The sequence below is a fragment of the Oryzias latipes genome, chromosome 23 (genome assembly GCF_053564925.1).
Source record: "Oryzias latipes strain Hd-rR chromosome 23, Olatipes_Hd-rR_3.1".
NCBI classification, from domain to species: Eukaryota; Metazoa; Chordata; class Actinopteri; order Beloniformes; family Adrianichthyidae; genus Oryzias; species Oryzias latipes.
The window spans coordinates 13198928-13215944 of NC_136259.1; the positions used below are offsets into that span (position 1 = coordinate 13198928).

The 17017-nt window shown below is 42.7% G+C and overlaps 1 protein-coding gene and 2 non-coding genes across 3 annotated transcripts; 2 read left to right on the forward strand and 1 right to left on the reverse strand.

The window, feature by feature from the left end:
• Positions 1-5615: 5615 nt before the first annotated feature.
• Positions 5616-10034, reverse strand: LOC101161452 (uncharacterized). The gene is made up of 2 exons (XM_004083107.4): positions 9745-10034; positions 5616-7149 (listed from the first exon to the last, which is right to left on the reverse strand). The coding sequence occupies exons 1-2, from the start codon at positions 9914-9916 to the stop codon at positions 6299-6301; spliced, it is 1023 nt and encodes a 340-aa protein (XP_004083155.3). The 5' UTR covers positions 9917-10034; the 3' UTR covers positions 5616-6298.
• A 1631-nt stretch (positions 10035-11665) lies between these two features.
• On the forward strand, positions 11666-11737 carry trnaw-cca (transfer RNA tryptophan (anticodon CCA)). Its single transcript has one exon. It is a non-coding gene; the product is annotated as a tRNA-Trp (tRNA).
• Positions 11738-15155: 3418 nt separating this feature from the next.
• trnaw-cca (transfer RNA tryptophan (anticodon CCA)) lies at positions 15156-15227 on the forward strand. The gene has a single exon. It is a non-coding gene; the product is annotated as a tRNA-Trp (tRNA).
• Positions 15228-17017: the final 1790 nt, after the last annotated feature.

Below are 17017 nucleotides of genomic sequence, written 5' to 3' on the forward strand. Positions count from 1 at the left end.
GACAAGATTAAAATGTAAAAATGTTTTTTAATTTATAGCAGCCAGTTAGGAGTGTCAAGCAAAGTTTGTCTCAGATATGGGGCTCCAGAGTAAAAAGTGTTTCCTCCACAACTATTCCTGTTTTGCTTGAAAAAATGAAGACTTTGTTGTTGACAAATTGTGTTGGAGTTACAGCAGTTTAATGAGGAAAAATGCATCTTCAGAAATCTCCTCTCTACACTCCATGATGTCACCACTCAAGCTCCAGAATATTCTGCTGCTTTGACTTCCATTAGAAATGTAGAAAATGATCTAAAATATCCATGAAATTTGACTGATTGAGTAAAAGACCACAAGGAGTTTTAAAATAAAATTACAAGTTCAAGAGCTCAATTTCTGCAGGGATGTTTAAAAGTTGAAAAGCTTTTCTGGCTTAATGTATTCTTAAGATTTTCCATTTTATAGAGTTCAGTTTTTAGTTGAATATGGGGGATTTGAAGCATTCACCAGCCATATTAAGAAAACAACGGAATAGGTTGAATAATTTGAAGAGTTTAAGAATTAAAAAGTTGAAACATTCGAGCAGTAATCTCCTGAAAGAGCTGAGCATTTTGATAGTAAAAGGGGTTAAAGAGTTATGGACGTCCAAAAGATATGTAGTGGAAAAAGGAAACAGGAATGCTACAAAGCATTCACAAGGTGAAAATAAATTCATGCTTTAAAAAACTGTTTATTATTTTAAAACAACATTTTAAAATATTAATTTTTGTGCATCAATGTGACTGAGGACAAAACCATCAGGGTTTTCCCAAACCAGAAACCCCGGATGACCACCCAAGTCCCCTCTCTCCTTAGAGCTCGAGACGCTGCCTACAGTGCTGCCCAAGCTGACTTGAAAAGAGGAATCAAAGCAGCCAAGGCAGACCACAGGATGCGGATGGAGGCTCACATTTCCAGCAACAATCCAGAAGAAGTTTGGCGGGGCATCCAAGACATCACCAACTTCAGAGGCTATGATGTCTCCACAGTAGCTCCAGATGCTACAAGGGTAGAGGAGTTTAACTGCTTCTTTGTTCACTATGAATCCACCCAACACCACCCCTTCACCCCAGCCCAACCCCCACCGGGGCCCCAGCACACCTCCACTCACTGTACAGGAGTATGTCGTCAGACGGGTGCTACTAGCAGTGAACCTCAAGAAGGCTGCTGGCCCCGATGGAGTACCTGGCAAAATGCTCGGGGCATGCGCCCACCAGCTCGCCCCCACCTTTACCAAGATCTTTAACCTCTCCCTGGCCCAGGCAGTAATACCATCCTGCCTGAAATCAGCAACCACAATCCCTGTGCCAAAAACGTCTGCTACCACCAGCCTTAATGACTATCGTCCAGTGGCCCTCACTCCGGTCATAATGAAGTGTTTTGAAAGGCTAATCCTCCCGCACATCAGGGACCACCTTCCCACAGACCTAGACCCTCACCAGTTTGCATACTGCAAAAAGAGATCCACAGAGGACGCCGTAGCCGTGGCTCTCCACTCCGTGCTGAACCACCTGGAGCAGCAGCAGAGCTACGTCCGGATGCTGTTTGTGGATTACAGGTCTGCCTTCAACACAATAATCCTGGACAGACTCTGCGACAAACTGCTCACTCTTGCCCCCCCCTCCCCCCCACACACACACACATACACACATGCAATTGGATTAGCAACTTCCTCACAAACCGATCACAGGCTGTGAGACTCGGCCCCCACCTCTCCTCCACCCGCACACTGAGCATCGGCGCCCCACAGGGCTGTGTGCTAAACCCCCTGCTGTACTGCCTCTACACGCATGACTGCAGTCCAACCCACAACAACAACAGCATCTGTGGTCGGACTCATCCCCTGGGGGGATGAGTCTGCCTATAGAGACGAGGTCCTGAAGCTGACAACCTGGTCCACAAAGAACAACCTCACCCTGAACACCAGCACAGCCAGGGAGATCATCGTTGACTTCAGGAAGCATCGTGCCGACCCAGCCGTCCTCCATATTAATAGGGAGCATGTGGAGAGGGTCCACACCTTCAGGGTCCTCGGCATCATCATCTCTGCCGACCTCTCCTGGACAGCAAACACCACAGCCATCATGAAAAAGGATCAGCAGCGTCTGCACTTCCAGGAAGAACAACATCAGCACCAACCTGCTGCTGACCTTCTACCAGTCATCCATCCAGAGCCTGCTCACATACTGCAACAGTTTGGTTTGGCAGCTGCACGGTCGCGGACAAGGTTGTAAGAGTCGTAGAGACAGCCCCGAAAATCATTGGGCCAAAATGCACAGATAAAAATCCAGACTTCTGTCCACTTACTCTGTCCACAGCGTTAACACTCTACCTTATTGCTACCCCAGGCACATCTGACATGTTTACACACAATTTTTGTACGCAGTTTTGCATACAAATTTCGGACATTCTTTATTAAAGTTTACACTGTGTATGTACACTTGTATATACTGATCTGTTTGTTTGATTTTGTCTTTCATTGTTCCTTGCTATAAGAGTTCTACATGGTAATCATATTTCCATGTTTGAGTTTGTGTGGTCATTCAGAGATTCTCCTAGAGAGCGTTCACTGCCGGAGTTTCAGCTCCGGCAGTGAACGCTCTCTGGGAGAACACAGTGAACGTTCTCGAGAGAACCAGATGAGCTGGCTTGGGCATCTAGTCCAGATGCCTCCCTGGGGAGGTGTTCTGAGCATGTCTCAATGGGGCGGTGGCACAGGACACGCTGGAGAGACACTGTCTCTCGGCTGGCCTGGGAACGTCTCGGGGTTCCCAGGCCACCCAGGGAATCTCTGCTTAGACTGCTGCCCCCGTGAACCCAGTCCCAGATAAGCGAAGAAAGATAGATGGATGGATAGATGATTAAAAATTAATATTTTAAAATGCTGTTTTAAAATAATAAAAAGGTTTTTAAAGGAAAATGAAACATATTTAATAATATCGCTAATTTAAAATCTGTGTGCAGGTTTTTTACAATTTCAATTCAATTTTTCCACAATTATTTTGATATATTTATAAAAGATTTATTGGTTGATTGTGTGATTGTACAAGAACATACATTTGTTCGATTATGAACAATTTGGGGCTCCATAGATCTGAACTACAGCTAACAGCACTTAAACAACAGATGGTAAAATAGATGAGAAACAATAGAATTTTAAGAGAGCAAACATATGTTTTGTAAAAGGCAGATCTGCCCAAAACAAATACAACTAATTTTGAATTGTTCTAAAGACGTGTAATATCATCAAAATGTAAACAATGAAATTCATTAGAGAAATACCTTCATAAGACAAAAAAAAAGAAAGATAAAACTAGAAAAAACGTACAAATGAAATGTTTTTTTTACATTAAAATATCTTTTAACAAGCTCAGCAAATAATGCTGTAACAATGCTGTAAAATCAACGGTTGGATTGGCAGCAGTTATTCCTAACAGGGAAGGTGGTCAAGGCGCAGAGAACACCCATTCTCCCATTGACTGAGTCTTTAGGCTACTGAAATACACTCTACATACGCCGTCACTGTGTGGCAGCCTCACATGCTGCTGACTCTTCATTTTGATAAACTCACAGTAATCGCAGAGGGAAGGAAGGAACAAGCTTGACCGTTGTTGGATCACACCCATTAAGACAATTCTTTTCTGTCAATCCTGAGAACACACTCTGAGAGTAATTTTGGAATTAAAATATTTCAAGCAACTGCTTGAAAGGGAGTGAGACAAAGCAAATTCATATAATCCGAATGAAATAATGTCTCCCCCTCTTGTATATAGAATGCAGTAATAACGGTCTCGTCTGTGTGAAATCCTGGGATGTGAAATCAAGTCTGTCCTGCCTTTGCATCTTCTAGTCACTTCAAATATGTATAGGTTAAATGGCGCAATATGCATGACATTGTACTACAGGCGTAAAATTGCAATCACAAATTATGTATTCAGCTTGTGTGACATTTTGTAGTAGCTGCGTTTCCGTTCACCATGAAATTTTACAAATAGGATTTGCAATAATAAATTGCCTAATGGAAACACGACAAAATACTCGCATTTATTGAAAAAACATTTTTGCACTTGAAGGAGGTGGTTTTTATGGCGTCTTCAAATTTACATATTTAACAAAACTGCAATGGAAACACTTTTTTTTAACAGTTTGAAGTCACGTGACCAACAACCGGATGGCGATGCGCTTCTTGGTAGGAACCGGCTGCCTTGGGCACTGCATACCGGACTTCACCAACAGGTCCCAAAGCGTCACACAGGTCATCAAAGTGGAGCGTGTCATGTGAAATTGTTGGATCCTTGGCTCTTCTGTAAATTCACCATTCCCCAAAATGGCTTCTTCCGTAGCCACTTCCACGTGTAAGGAGCTCACTTCATGGCATGAGGAAGACGCCGATGTCTCCTTTGATAGAAGATGATGAGAGCTAGCGCCGTGGCAGAAATTTGAATGGATCTGCAGTCAAAGTACAAAGTTCACATCCGTCACTGTGTTTTTAATGACTCGTCGTGTGAGTTGGTTTGTGTTTATTCACATAATTATTATTTGAAGGAAACAGTGTAGCCCTTGTGCTATCCTAGGCACTTTAACATTGGGAGTTGGGTCATCTAGACCCACTAGACAGTGGGCTGAACCTTTTTTCTTCAATGATTTGTGATCTTCACTGGTGTCCATGGATTACATGAAATCTTTCCACCTTTATCATGGTAGAGAGAACACGTCAATGTAAGGGTGGGGTCTTCTAAGATAGCACAAGGGGTAATTGCGAAATTGTTTTTTCAACATCTCCAGAATTATGAGTTTTGCACATGTAATGGAAACGCAGCACATGATTGCCTTTTGTTGGCATTGTGACCAATGTGACTCAAACAGTTCCGAATCATTATGACACACAAAGTTGGGCCGTTTTATATTAAATATGGACTAGCTTCCTTGATGCTACCAAAATGTTCTGACTGTAAACTAATTGTTAGGCCTGCACTTGCCTCGTTGAACCTTACCCCACAGCTTCAGGCTTGTAGAGAAGGAACATCTCAGCAGAGATCACCCCGCTTCCTCTCATCTTATCGTTTGATGCAATCAAAAGCATCAGAAGGCTCAGTCTTTGGTGTGCCGTGACTTTTCCTGTGGAAGTTCAGGCCCTAGTGTGGACTCTCATGGGTCACGTGATGTCAGACCACCGATTGAAGCTCCTTTTGCACTCCTCACAGGAAAACGGCTTTGTTCCGGTGTGAGCTCCCATGTGACTCTGAAGATGAGACGAACCACTGAAGCTTCTACTGCACTACAGAACTGTTTCGCTCTAGCGTGGCTTCTCGAGTGATTTTTTAGTCTGATTTTGGTTGAATTGTTTACCACAATCTTTGCCCGTGAAGGGCTTTACTCCAATGGGAGTGATCATGTGATCTGTGACATGAGAGCTGTGCACAAACCCTAGTGCATGCAATAGAAAGAACCTCTTCTGTCCAATGTTAGACGTGTGGTTTCTGAGCGTAAGACTAAAGTGAAAGCGTTTGAACAGAAATATTTTTAGCAAAAAAAATTGCAGCAGAATTCAGAAGTTATTTTATATACAGTCAAGGATTCATGTAGTTGACAGTCTCTTTAGTAAGAAAAAAACTTTTCTTTATTACCCTTGAAGACGTTCCAGTTTGCTAACATTTCCTGTCTTGTGGGTGACAAACTAAACCTGGATGGTTTTACTAAATAATTACAAGTAATTTTCAGGTTTACAGCTGTAGCTATAAAATGCCGATATCGCAATGAAAACAGGTTTTTCTTTGTAATTTAAGCAAAGCCACAAGGAAGTTTTAAGCTAACTCTGCAAAAGCAGAATCATCTTAAAGAAATTAAACTTGTGCTTTAAAGACATTTATTATCATTAAATTTAGAGCAAAACTATAATGAAATGCTGACGTTCCCTTCAAGTTCCAAACAAAACAAGACAGATAAATTCTAAAAAAAAACATTTAAACAAAATTATAATATACTTTTTTTTGTTGAAGAAAAATACTTCAGAGCAGTTTTAATCTGTATTTTAAAAGGGCCAATGATTAGGATTTACAGAATGCAAGGTCGTTCTAGGCAAACCAAAAATTGAGAGTGAGCAACAACGTTAACAGAAGTTCTGAGGCTCCTGGAGGACAGACGTCACCATCATGTTCGTGGAGCCAATGCCCCACCCTGACGGTGGCATCTCTGACCTGCTGCTTACATCACGGTGCTGATGTCGTCATCCTCCATCCCTGCGGGACCTCTCCTGTGTTCTGCTGAAGCTTCAGCATCTTCACAACAAACCTGCGTCTGCCCTGTGAGTTCTCATGTGACACTTCAGATGAAAACTCCGAGTGAAACCTTTAGCACACAGCGCGCAAAAGAACGGCTTGGCCCCAGTGTGAGAGATCATGTGACTCTTGAGAGTGGAGGCCCGGCTGAAGCGTTTTCCACATTGTTGGCAGGAGAAGGGCCGCGCTCCGGTGTGGGTCACCATGTGGGTTTTGAGAGTGGAGGTTCTACTGAAACGTTTCCCGCATTCCGCACAGGAGAAGGGCCGGGCCCCCGTGTGAATCATCATGTGGTTCTTCAGGGAGGAACTCAGGTGAAAGCTTTTAGCGCACACGTTGCAGCAGAAGGGCTTCTCTCCCGTGTGGGTTCTCCTGTGGTACGTCAAGCAGTGAGCAGTTTTAAAGGTCTTGCCGCACTCTTTACAAGAATGTCTGCGAACATTTTGGCTTCTTTGACGTTTCTTTGCAAGGGTTCTTTTGTTGAAGGGATTTTCGCCGTGGCAGTTCACTTCTGACACGTTCTCTAAGTCGGAATGACACCGTCTTTCTCCCACATGACTCCTGTCTGTGTCCTCTCTGCTGTGAGGTCCTGCCTCTCTATCTGTGCTTGATGCTTCCTGGTGATCTTCTTCATCCTGCCCATCATTAAAGCTCTGAGCTTGGAGCTGCTGACTGTTGAGGTCTTCTTCACTGAAGTCGTTTTCCTGATAAAAATGAGTCTCCATCAAGGTATTGGCCTCCTGCTTCAGACCAGGCTGCTCCTCATCCTGGCTGATGCAGATCTCCTCCTCTTGCTCTTTAATCTGCTGAAGCTCTGCGTCTTCTTCGTTCCTCGGGTATGTGGGGGGGAGGCCTGCAGGAACAAAGAACACTTGATAGTCATTAAGAAGACAACTAACCAAATATCTTCCAGAATAAGTTGGTTCTGCAGCTTATGAGGGAGCCACACTTTCAGCTGCAGCTAAGAATCAACAGCTTGACTCTTTTCTCTTCAAACGGAGAACAAAGAGCAACAAGGAGAATCGTGAACAAAACCTCAACCGTGTTCGATGACCTGCATTTTACAGCAACTCAAAAACTCCTATGACAGACCAAAAAAAAAAAAAAAAAAAAAAGAGTCAGATTTAGTCTGGAAAAAAGTTCAAACACTTTCCTTAAGTTTAGAACAGGGGTTCTCAAAGTGCGGCCCGGGGGCCAATGGCAGCCCGTGGCAAGATCTATTTTTGGCCCTCAATAAAAGAGAGCCACAGCAGGTTTCTTTGAGGAAAAACGTTGTGTTGGCGAGGAGAAAAGGCGCTTTCAAGCTAAGTGGATAAATGCTTACTTTGTCGTTCCGCATGGGCTGGATAAAGTCCTGTGCCTTATTTGTCAGCAGGTAAATGCAATGCTCAAAGAATTCAATATAAATTGACTATGTTACAAATCATAAAAACTATGACAAACTTACCGGCGAGGAGCACAATAATAAGGTTCAACAACAACAACGAAGCTATGCTGCACAGCAGGTAATGTTTACAAAAATGGCTAAATCCAGCGGTGACAGCAGCTGTGACAGAAACTAGCTACGTTGTGGCTTTGGAAATGGCCCGGCAAAGCAAGCCCTTCAGTGACAGGGAGTTTGTAAAAAGAATGTATGCTGAAAGTAGCTGACATTGTTTGTCCAGAGCAAAAGAAAAAGTTAGAAGAAATAAGTCTGTCAAATGATATAATTACTAGACGAGTAGAAGATCTGGACAGCAACCTCCGACCGCAGCTGGGAAAACATCTAGAGGGCCTGGTTAACTGTACAAATGACACTTGGACATTAAAGTTATTAAAAATAACTTTTTCTGTTTATCCATTTTTTTTAACCAAAACTGGCCCGCAGTCTAATGTCGAGTTCTTAATTTGGCTCTTCGCTGCAAAAACTTTGAGAACACCTGGTTTAGAAACTTTTTTTTCATCTCTTTCTACAACTTTGATCCTTAGGATGTGTTTTATTGTCATGAGAATTAAGAAATTTACTTTTTCTATTTTAAGTTAACAGGAAATGTATAAGAAATGTCAAGTATAATGCAAAAATATATGGATAGTTGTTTCCTCAAAGTCAGATGCCTCAATCAAAGCATTTGGTCAAATTTAAAACGTGTTTAAAAAGTTCTTGCCATACAAATGTTGACTCGGACCAGTCACTGCTTACTGACAATTACAGGTTCCAACATGGTGGCGTCCGTATCACGAAAAAGTGGCGACTTAATTGACTTCATTTGGTTGGAACTGGAAGTAAAGCATTTTCTATGAGTGACATCAGTCTGGCTCAGTCCAGTTCTCTGATACAGTCAATGGAATAGAAGCTGCTGAAAGGTGGTGGAACTGATGGTATGAAGGATCTAGTGTTCTCCAGGTGTGAAGGATCTTCTGGTGTGAGGGATCTTCTGGTGTAAAGGATCTCCTGGTGTGAAGGATCTTCTGGTGTGAGGGATCTTCTGGTGTAAAGGATCTCCTGGTGTGAAGGATCTTCTGGTGTGAAGGATCTCCTGGTGTGAAGGATCTCCTGGTGTAAAGGATCTCCTGGTGTAAAGGATCTCCTGGTGTGAAGGATCTCCTGGTGTAAAGGATCTCCTGGTGTAAAGGATCTCCTGGTGTGAAGGATCTCCTGGTGTGAGGGATCTTCTGGTGTAAAGGATCTCCTGGTGTGAAGGATCTTCTGGTGTGAAGGATCTCCTGGTGTAAAGGATCTCCTGGTGTAAAGGATCTCCTGGTGTGAAGGATCTCCTGGTGTGAAGGATCTGCTGCTGTGAAGGATCTGCTGGTTTGAAGGATCTGCTGCTGTGAAGGATCTTCTGGTGTGAAGGATCTTCTGGTGTGAAGGATCTCCTGGTGTGAAGGATCTCCTGGTGTGAAGGATCTGCTGGTTTGAAGGATCTTCTGGTGTGAAGGATCTCCTGGTTTGAAGGATCTCCTGGTGTGAAGGATCTGCTGGTTTGAAGGATCTGCTGCTGTGAAGGATCTCCTGCTATGAAGGATCTCCTGCTGGGAAGGATCTAATGGTGTGAAGGATGTTCTGGTGTGAAGGATCTTCTGGTGCGAGGGATCTTCTGCTGTTAAGAATCTCCGGGTTTGAAGGATTTCTGGTTTGAAAGATATTCTGGTGTCTCGTATAACCCACCAATGAAAACACAGCTGACGGACACATTCTGACACAACAGCTCAGAAAGTTTTAGCCGTAGAAAGGTGATATTTAAACGATTACTGACTGAGACCAATTCAAAAACACTCCACTTGAAGCTCCTTCTTAACCAACAAGGTCCCTTCTCTACAGAAAGCAAAGTCCAAGAAAAAGATGACGATGAGGCATTTTCCGTGCCACGTAAATAGATTTTCCCTCTCCCGTCATCAGCTGTAAATCAAAAGCTAACTTCGGTGGCATGTCGTAGGTCCCGCTGGTGTCGGTCAGACATGGACGTACCTGCCGTCTGGAGCTGCATGTGTGGCTGCAGAACGATGTCCAGCAGTCTGCGCTGCCGCTCCAGCTCTGCCTCCAGCTTAAAGATGGTTTGTTCCACGTGAGTGAAGATTTCTTCCGCAGCGGCGGTTAACCGCTCACCGATAAACTCTCTGAGAGACTGAACTGAAGACATTTTCACTGCAGCTGCTCTGAATATTCACAGCTAACCCCGCCGTCCTCTGCAGAGAAGCTAACGCTAACAGAACCTCTGTGTTTACCTCCCAGAATGCATTGCTGCACTTCTTCTTCTTCTTGTGGTTTTATTGACGGGAGGCACCAACATGAAGGCGCATTACCGCCACCTACTGTGTTGGAGTGTGAGTCAGAGTGGGGACCACCTCACAAAAAACAAAAACACACAAAAAAAACACCCCTAAATTCTCCGCAATAACCCGGTCCTGCTCAAAAAACCTATAATCACACCATTTAAATTCTCTTCCCCTCCCAAAAGCTTCTTTAAACTCAGGTACTTTCCAGCTATAGTCTTTCTTCCCCATACAGTTCACAATGACATAGAACGTGCTCCACTGACTCTTCCCCTTTCCCGCACTCACACAAACCAGTTGTCTCCCTATCAGATGCAACGTATTATTTAAACCATTGTCCCCCTTTCTCAACCGTGATGTTATGCCGTGATCTCTGGCGTTTACTCTGACATTCATACCTCTCCCTACTTTGTCTTGAATACTAAATAAATATCGACCTTTCCTCTCCCTTTGCCATATTTGTGTCTGCCATTCTTCCATAATACGCCTCCTAATAATCGCCCTAATTTCCATTCTACCTAATGGAATTTTCATCTCTATACCCCGTTTCAATGCCCTTTTTGCCAGAAAAGCAGCCATTTCATTTCCCTCCACCCCCCATGTGCTGGTACCCACATAAATCTAACCTGTCTGCTGTCATTTCATCCCAGTTTCCCTTCCCTTTGCTATCCTCCATCTTTCTGTGGAGATACAAATCCACTTGTACGGTTGGAAAAACCCAGAAAGGAGTGACAAAAACGTCTTAACAAGGGTTTTACCATGAATGTCTATTTCTTTCGCTAATCTAGTTAATTTCCAAGCAACACTTTCGTTTGTCCCACTACCACTTTCCCAACAAGGAGCAAAAGCTCTCCTAACCATGTGTTCCACATCTACACAATCCTGTAATTTCACCCAATAATTAAGCAGCAGTTATTTAATTGTGAGATTGTAGGTCCCCCATTTCAACCTGTAATGACACAGCAGGAGTTGACCTCATAGCCCCAATACATATTCTCAACGCCTGATTTTGGATGACCTCTATCTTATGTAACAGCGTTTTGCAAGCTGTATTGTAAACAATAATTCCATAATCTGTGACCGACCTAATCATTGTAACATATATTTGTTTTAAAGCCTGTGCACTAGCTCCCCACCCAGTGCCTATCCAGCATCTCATTATATTTATGACTTTCTTAAATCTGCCTACTATACAATCAATATTCTCTCTCCATTTCAACTTTGTATCAAATATAACTCCCAGATTCCTAAAACTATGTACTTGCTCAATTACTTTTGCACACTGCAATCTTGAAAAGCTACAGTTAGACACGTAAAGACGGTGAAGAATAGCCAATAAGAACCATGGAAATGAACTATAGACGAAAAGACTTAGCCACATAACAGATGTCAAAGAAACAACAGTGACAGACATGGGTGTGGAAAGGCATTACAAGTCAGAAAGACAGTGGGATTCTTGCCCTTATAAGATGTCCAAAAAAAACCCAAAAAAACCTAAACATGTCTAGCGTGAAGTGAGCTTGAGATATTGGACAGTACTGAAGAAACAGCTAAAAAGGATCAAACTCTTGCCAATCCAGTGTGTGTAACCACATAGAAATGAGCACCTTATTATGGGCTCTGTGGTGCAATGGTAGCGCATCTGACTCCAGATCAGAAGGTTGTGTGTTCAAATCACATCAGGGTCATGTCTGGATCCTAAGCTGTACTTCTGAGTGCAAGCCGTTTGAGTGCTTTTATTCTAGAATGGCATTGATCAAGGGCAGCTCATTCCTGGTCCTTCAGATCTACCACCCTGCTAGTTTTCTCTGGACTGCTTGCTGCTGATTACGTGCACCAGGTGTCTTGATTCAATCAGATTGTGGAGATATCTGATTGATTGAATTTGCAAGTAGTAGGACTTGGAGATCTGTGAAACAGTCAGAGTGTTAGATCTGGAGGACCAGGAACAAGCAGCGCTCTCCTTGATGCTTTATTGCTTGAGACAAAGTTAGATGCTTGACTATTATTGACTTGCTGTATTGTGCACTGTCACAGCCTTTAGCACACAACCTATAAAAAAACACAGTTGAGGAGATCCAAGCTACTTGCTTTTACAGGTAGCAGATATGTTGATTATTGCAGTGTTTTTCAACCAGTGTGCCGCGGCACACTAGTGTGCCGTGGGAGATGGTCAAGTGTGCCGTGGAAAATTGCCCTCATTAATTGATCTAAAAACATTTCCCATCTCCAGGAAATCAGCTCTTTGTTCATCCAAACAGGTCCTGATAAAACACTGAGGAGTTAGGAATATGAAAGATCATAAAATACTTTTTTCTTTGTGTTTATTTGATTCTATTAAAGACATTTTTATAAGAATGACGGTAACGCGATTTAGCTGCAGCTATAACTGTTATCTGAAAAGTCCCGCAGCTTTTACTGTCTCCACGACTCCACCAATCATTCTTGAAGGCTTAATCACAAGTCATCAGTCTGACCAATCAGAAATGGTTAAAGTCTCCACTTCCTTGTTCCAATTTAGCTCATAACTCACTCAGTTCCAACAAAAACACCAGCTAAAGCTCGTCTTTAGCGGTGTAGCTTTCCACAGAATCCGGTATCAGACCGTGGAACAAGTGAACAAAACCATGAAGCTCAGAGACGCGAGTCTTTCTGCCGTTTTCTGGCAGTTTTCACACTACATCTCCCATGATGCATTGGCTTAAAGGGACAGCGCTTCAGCGTACAATGAGTCGTCCTTGTTACATGTCTTGAAACCACAACGAACATACAGTTTGTATGTAACTTAAGTTTTATTACATCTTTTAGAAAAAAATCTGCAACTTCCTGCTTTTTCTGCCACAATTATCACAAATTGTGGCGGGGGGGGGGGCTGTAGATCAAAACAGACTGAGTTTCTGCTTTTTTTTTTTTTTTTGGGATGCTGGTGTGCCACGGGATTTTTGTCAAGGTTAAAGTGTGCCGTGGCTCAAAAAAGGTTGAAAAACACTGGGTTAGATGACAGTGGCCATTGGGCGTCTCTACCTGGGGCCTGTTTCAGAAAGGAGGTTCAACCAACTCTGAGGTTAAACTTGAACTCTGAGTTGGTCAATCGGGAGATTAACAACTTTGAGTTTTCTGTTTCAGAGAAGCTGATCCGAGTTAGGTCAATCAACTCTGAGTGGACTGATTCGGAGGTAAGCGTGCGCACCGCGACTATAAGAAGCCATTATCAATGGAGCGCAGATATCACAAGTCACCATGGCAACCGTGAAAAAAAGAGGTCTGCGTATTTTTCGCCAGCTGAACTTGACGTGCTGCTGCAGAGTTACAGTGAATATGAGCACATATTCCAGAAGAAAAGCAACACCGCTGCATCTGCAAAACAGAGACAGTTAGCGTGAGAAAACATAGCTGCTCCAGTTAATGCGTAAGTTTGCATTTAAATCATTGTTATAAAATATTGGCTGTAATAACTTTTTAAATAGCGTAAGGTGTGAAATAAAAATGGTGATATTTAGGTGTACTTTTGAAGTGTCATTCCTGGTGTAAATGCATGAAATACTGCATAGTGTACAGAACCAATCTGGGGGGGGGGAAATGCATTTAATGTCGGTAATGTTTAGAGGACTTTTTTGTTAACCTTCCCCTCTTGCAAACGTTGGTCAGTTTAATATTAATACATTCAATTGTGTTTTTAAAAGAGAACTTTTGTCTACTGTTGAACCTTTCGCTGCGCGAAGACTTCTCCTTTCTTTTCTCTCGTCTTTCCGACCGACCGTGGTCAGAAGCGCAGGGGAGATTTCCTATAGGGCCGAAGGGAATTCTCCTTCGGGGTTCACTTCCCGTTGGAAACCCTCAACCTCCAGAGCGGATTAAGAATGACTCCAAAGCAGTTATTCTGGGAATGACCCCTTCTCTTTATTTAACTAAGTGCTCCGTCCTCCGAACACACAATATATACCACGCACACACCTCCGCTCCGTGCTCACCCCCCCCCCCCCACATCTGCACCTGCAATCGCCCCTCCCCTTCTCTCTCGTGGATCGCACCCCGCTCAGCACACACACGCTGCAACACTACCCTTGTATTGATCAAGTGGTATAGGTTTATATGGGATTAAGAAAGTAAGCAGTGCTAGCAAATTGTGTTTCCAAAAAGTAATTGTTACATTAATCTAATTCAATGTCCCTGATTTCATTTTCATGTAGATGCAATCCTGCAGGAATTAAAAGAACATGGCAGCAGCTAAAAATGATGTATAAAAACATAATTCAATCAGGTCAAATATGAGCATGTCATGGATGTAAGCTTTGTTGACAATATTTGACATATGAAACATCTACATAGCAATATCTAATGTTGTTTTCATTGTATATATGTAATTGATTGCAACGAAAGACGGTAACGCTCAAACAAAAACGTATGGGGAAATGACAAAAAATCGAGTCTAGGTCTCAAAATCCTCTCACGACGTAAATGTAATTCTCTATGAATTAATTCAGCCTCCTCGTCTATTGGGTCCTCTAGAAAAGGAAAAGCCATTCTTGTCACTTAGACCGTCTCTGTCTGTGTGACGGAAATGTGGGCAATGAAGGTTAAAGCGAAAAATACCGCTTCGTCTTTAAAAAGGGGAGGGGACCGGCAGAAACCTTGAGTTTAGAGAATAAAACCTGCTCCCGTCCAGGTTAGGTTCACAGCGTAAGTAACCATGGACACTGACTCCGAGTATAAGTTACCTCTCTTTCAGAAACGGGTTTGACTTACTCTGCTTTCTCTGGTTTAACAAACCTCCCATTCTGAAACGGAAAACCCAGGGTTTCCCTGATTTCAGGGTTAACGCACTCAGAGTTTACACTTAACCTCCTTTCTGAAACAGGCCCCTGGTGCCTTCACGGAGCTTCAGTACATAAGACTCCAACAGCCGCACAGCCTAACGTAGTCCGTTATTATATATTCATGAGATATTCATGGCAACACTGATCCCGCGGGGTTTTTTTTTGCTGCCCGCTCCCGCCCGCAGCACAATTCAAACCGCCCAATCCCGCAAGATTTGGGTTGGGTCCCGTGGGACCCAGCGGGACCCAATCCCAATGCAGCCCTTTAGTCTGTACTGACATTGTGAAAGATTCTGTGGTGCAATGGTAGCATGTCTGACTCCAGATCAGAAGGTTGTGTGTTCAAATCACATCAGGGTCATTTTTTAATCTGTGCAGAGTGCAAGCTGGGATACATTGGCTTGATGATGTTGTAACATTGCCTTAAGACAAAGTTAGGTGCTATCCTTATTGACTTGGTATATTGTGCACTGTAACACACTTTAACCACACAACGTGAAAAGAAAAACAGTTGAGGACATCCAAGGTTGTTGACTTGTATAATATATGTTGAAAAGTTGGCTTCTGATTAACGCACAGTTGTAAGTTGAGTTAGGCTGTTGACCAGAGATGTTTTCTGCTGAGTTTGGGAGAAAGCCAATAAACAGTTTGAGCAGCACTTTTGGATTAGTTTGGATCATTTTAATAAGAGAGGAGTTGGAGAATGCTTGAATTGACACACAAATGGGTTGGGTTTCACTTTGAATTAATTACTTTCTTTAGCATGAAGGGCTTTTTCAATGTGAGCCATTCCTAATGGCTACAACATTTGAAACCCCCTGAGGGGACTTGAGTCGGAAGTTTGTGAGACATACATGAAGTTTGTGAGACATACATGAAGTCATCTGTTTTTGTCATGTTTTTTGTTTTTGCTTTCACACAACCCTCTGCATTTATCCAGACTTGGGACCGGCACAAGAGAGCACTGAGTTGTGCCCCCTTGTGGTGGCATTACTCATTCATTCATTTTTTTAAATGTTCAAAAGCGAAAAACTTATATAGCACGTTACAGTCACAGACCCATTCACTCATTCACACTGATGGCGCTGCTGAACACTGACGCCAACCTTTCACCAGAGGCAAGGTGTCTTCAGTGTTTTGTCCCAGGACACCTCGACATATTGGAATCAAACCGGCACTATTCCAATCAGAGGTCGACCGCCCCACACTGCAACACAGTCACCCCATTATTCATTCATCCATTCATTTATTCCACCCCCTTTCATTACTTTTTTCTACCTGCCCACTCTGGGACCAATCTAATATCATCTGTTTTATCTATAAATGAATTTTTTTAAGGGCGAACCTGAGCACCAGGAGAAAACCCCACAAGAAGAAAAAAACTACATTTTCTTATCCATTCATTCATTAATTTATTAATTTATTCCATCCCCTTTCATTACATTGTTTTCATCTTCCCACTCTGGGACCAATCTAATATCTTTTTTATCTTCAAAATAATTTTTTTAAGGGCGAACCTGAGCACCAGGAGAAAACCCCACAAGAAAAAACTAAACTAAATTATCTCATTCATTCTTTCTTTCATTCATCCATTTATTTATTTTTTTATTCAATCCCCTTTCATTATTTTTTTCCATCTTCCAAAATCCCAATCCCATTGATCCCATCTTCTCTGGGATCAATCTAATAAACATTTTATCCTCAAAGTTTTTTTTTTCAAGGGTTAACCTGAGCACCAGGAGAAAACCTGTTGACCTCCGCTCTCTGTCTGGCCAGACGTGTCCTTATGGGGACTGGTTTGCAGATCCTCAGTTGTTTAGAGCAGTGTTTTGCCGCGGCACACTAGTGTGCCGTGAGAGATGGTCAAGTGTGCCTTGGGAAATTGCCCTCATTAACTGATCTAAAAGCAATTACCATCTCCATGATTTCAGCTCTCTGTTCATCCAAACAGGCCCTGATAAAACACTGAGGAGTTAGGAATATAAAAGATCATAAAATACTTTTTCTTTGCGTTTATTTTATTTTAATAAAGACATTTTGATAAGGTACCGCGATTCAGCTGCACCTTCGGCTGTATTTTGGAAACGTCCCGTCCCTTTAACTGTCTCCACCAATCATTCTTGAAGGCTTAATCACATGTCATCAGTCTGA

Bases quoted from the DNA above. Each gene is read 5' to 3' on its own strand.
- LOC101161452 (XM_004083107.4), bottom strand. From the start codon at position 9,916: ATGTCTTCAGTTCAGTCTCTCAGAGAGTTTATCGGTGAGCGGTTAACC. The intron at 7,150-9,744 runs GTACGTCCATGT...TTGTTCCTGCAG, and splicing joins CATGCAGCTCCAGACGGCAG to GCCTCCCCCCCACATACCCG.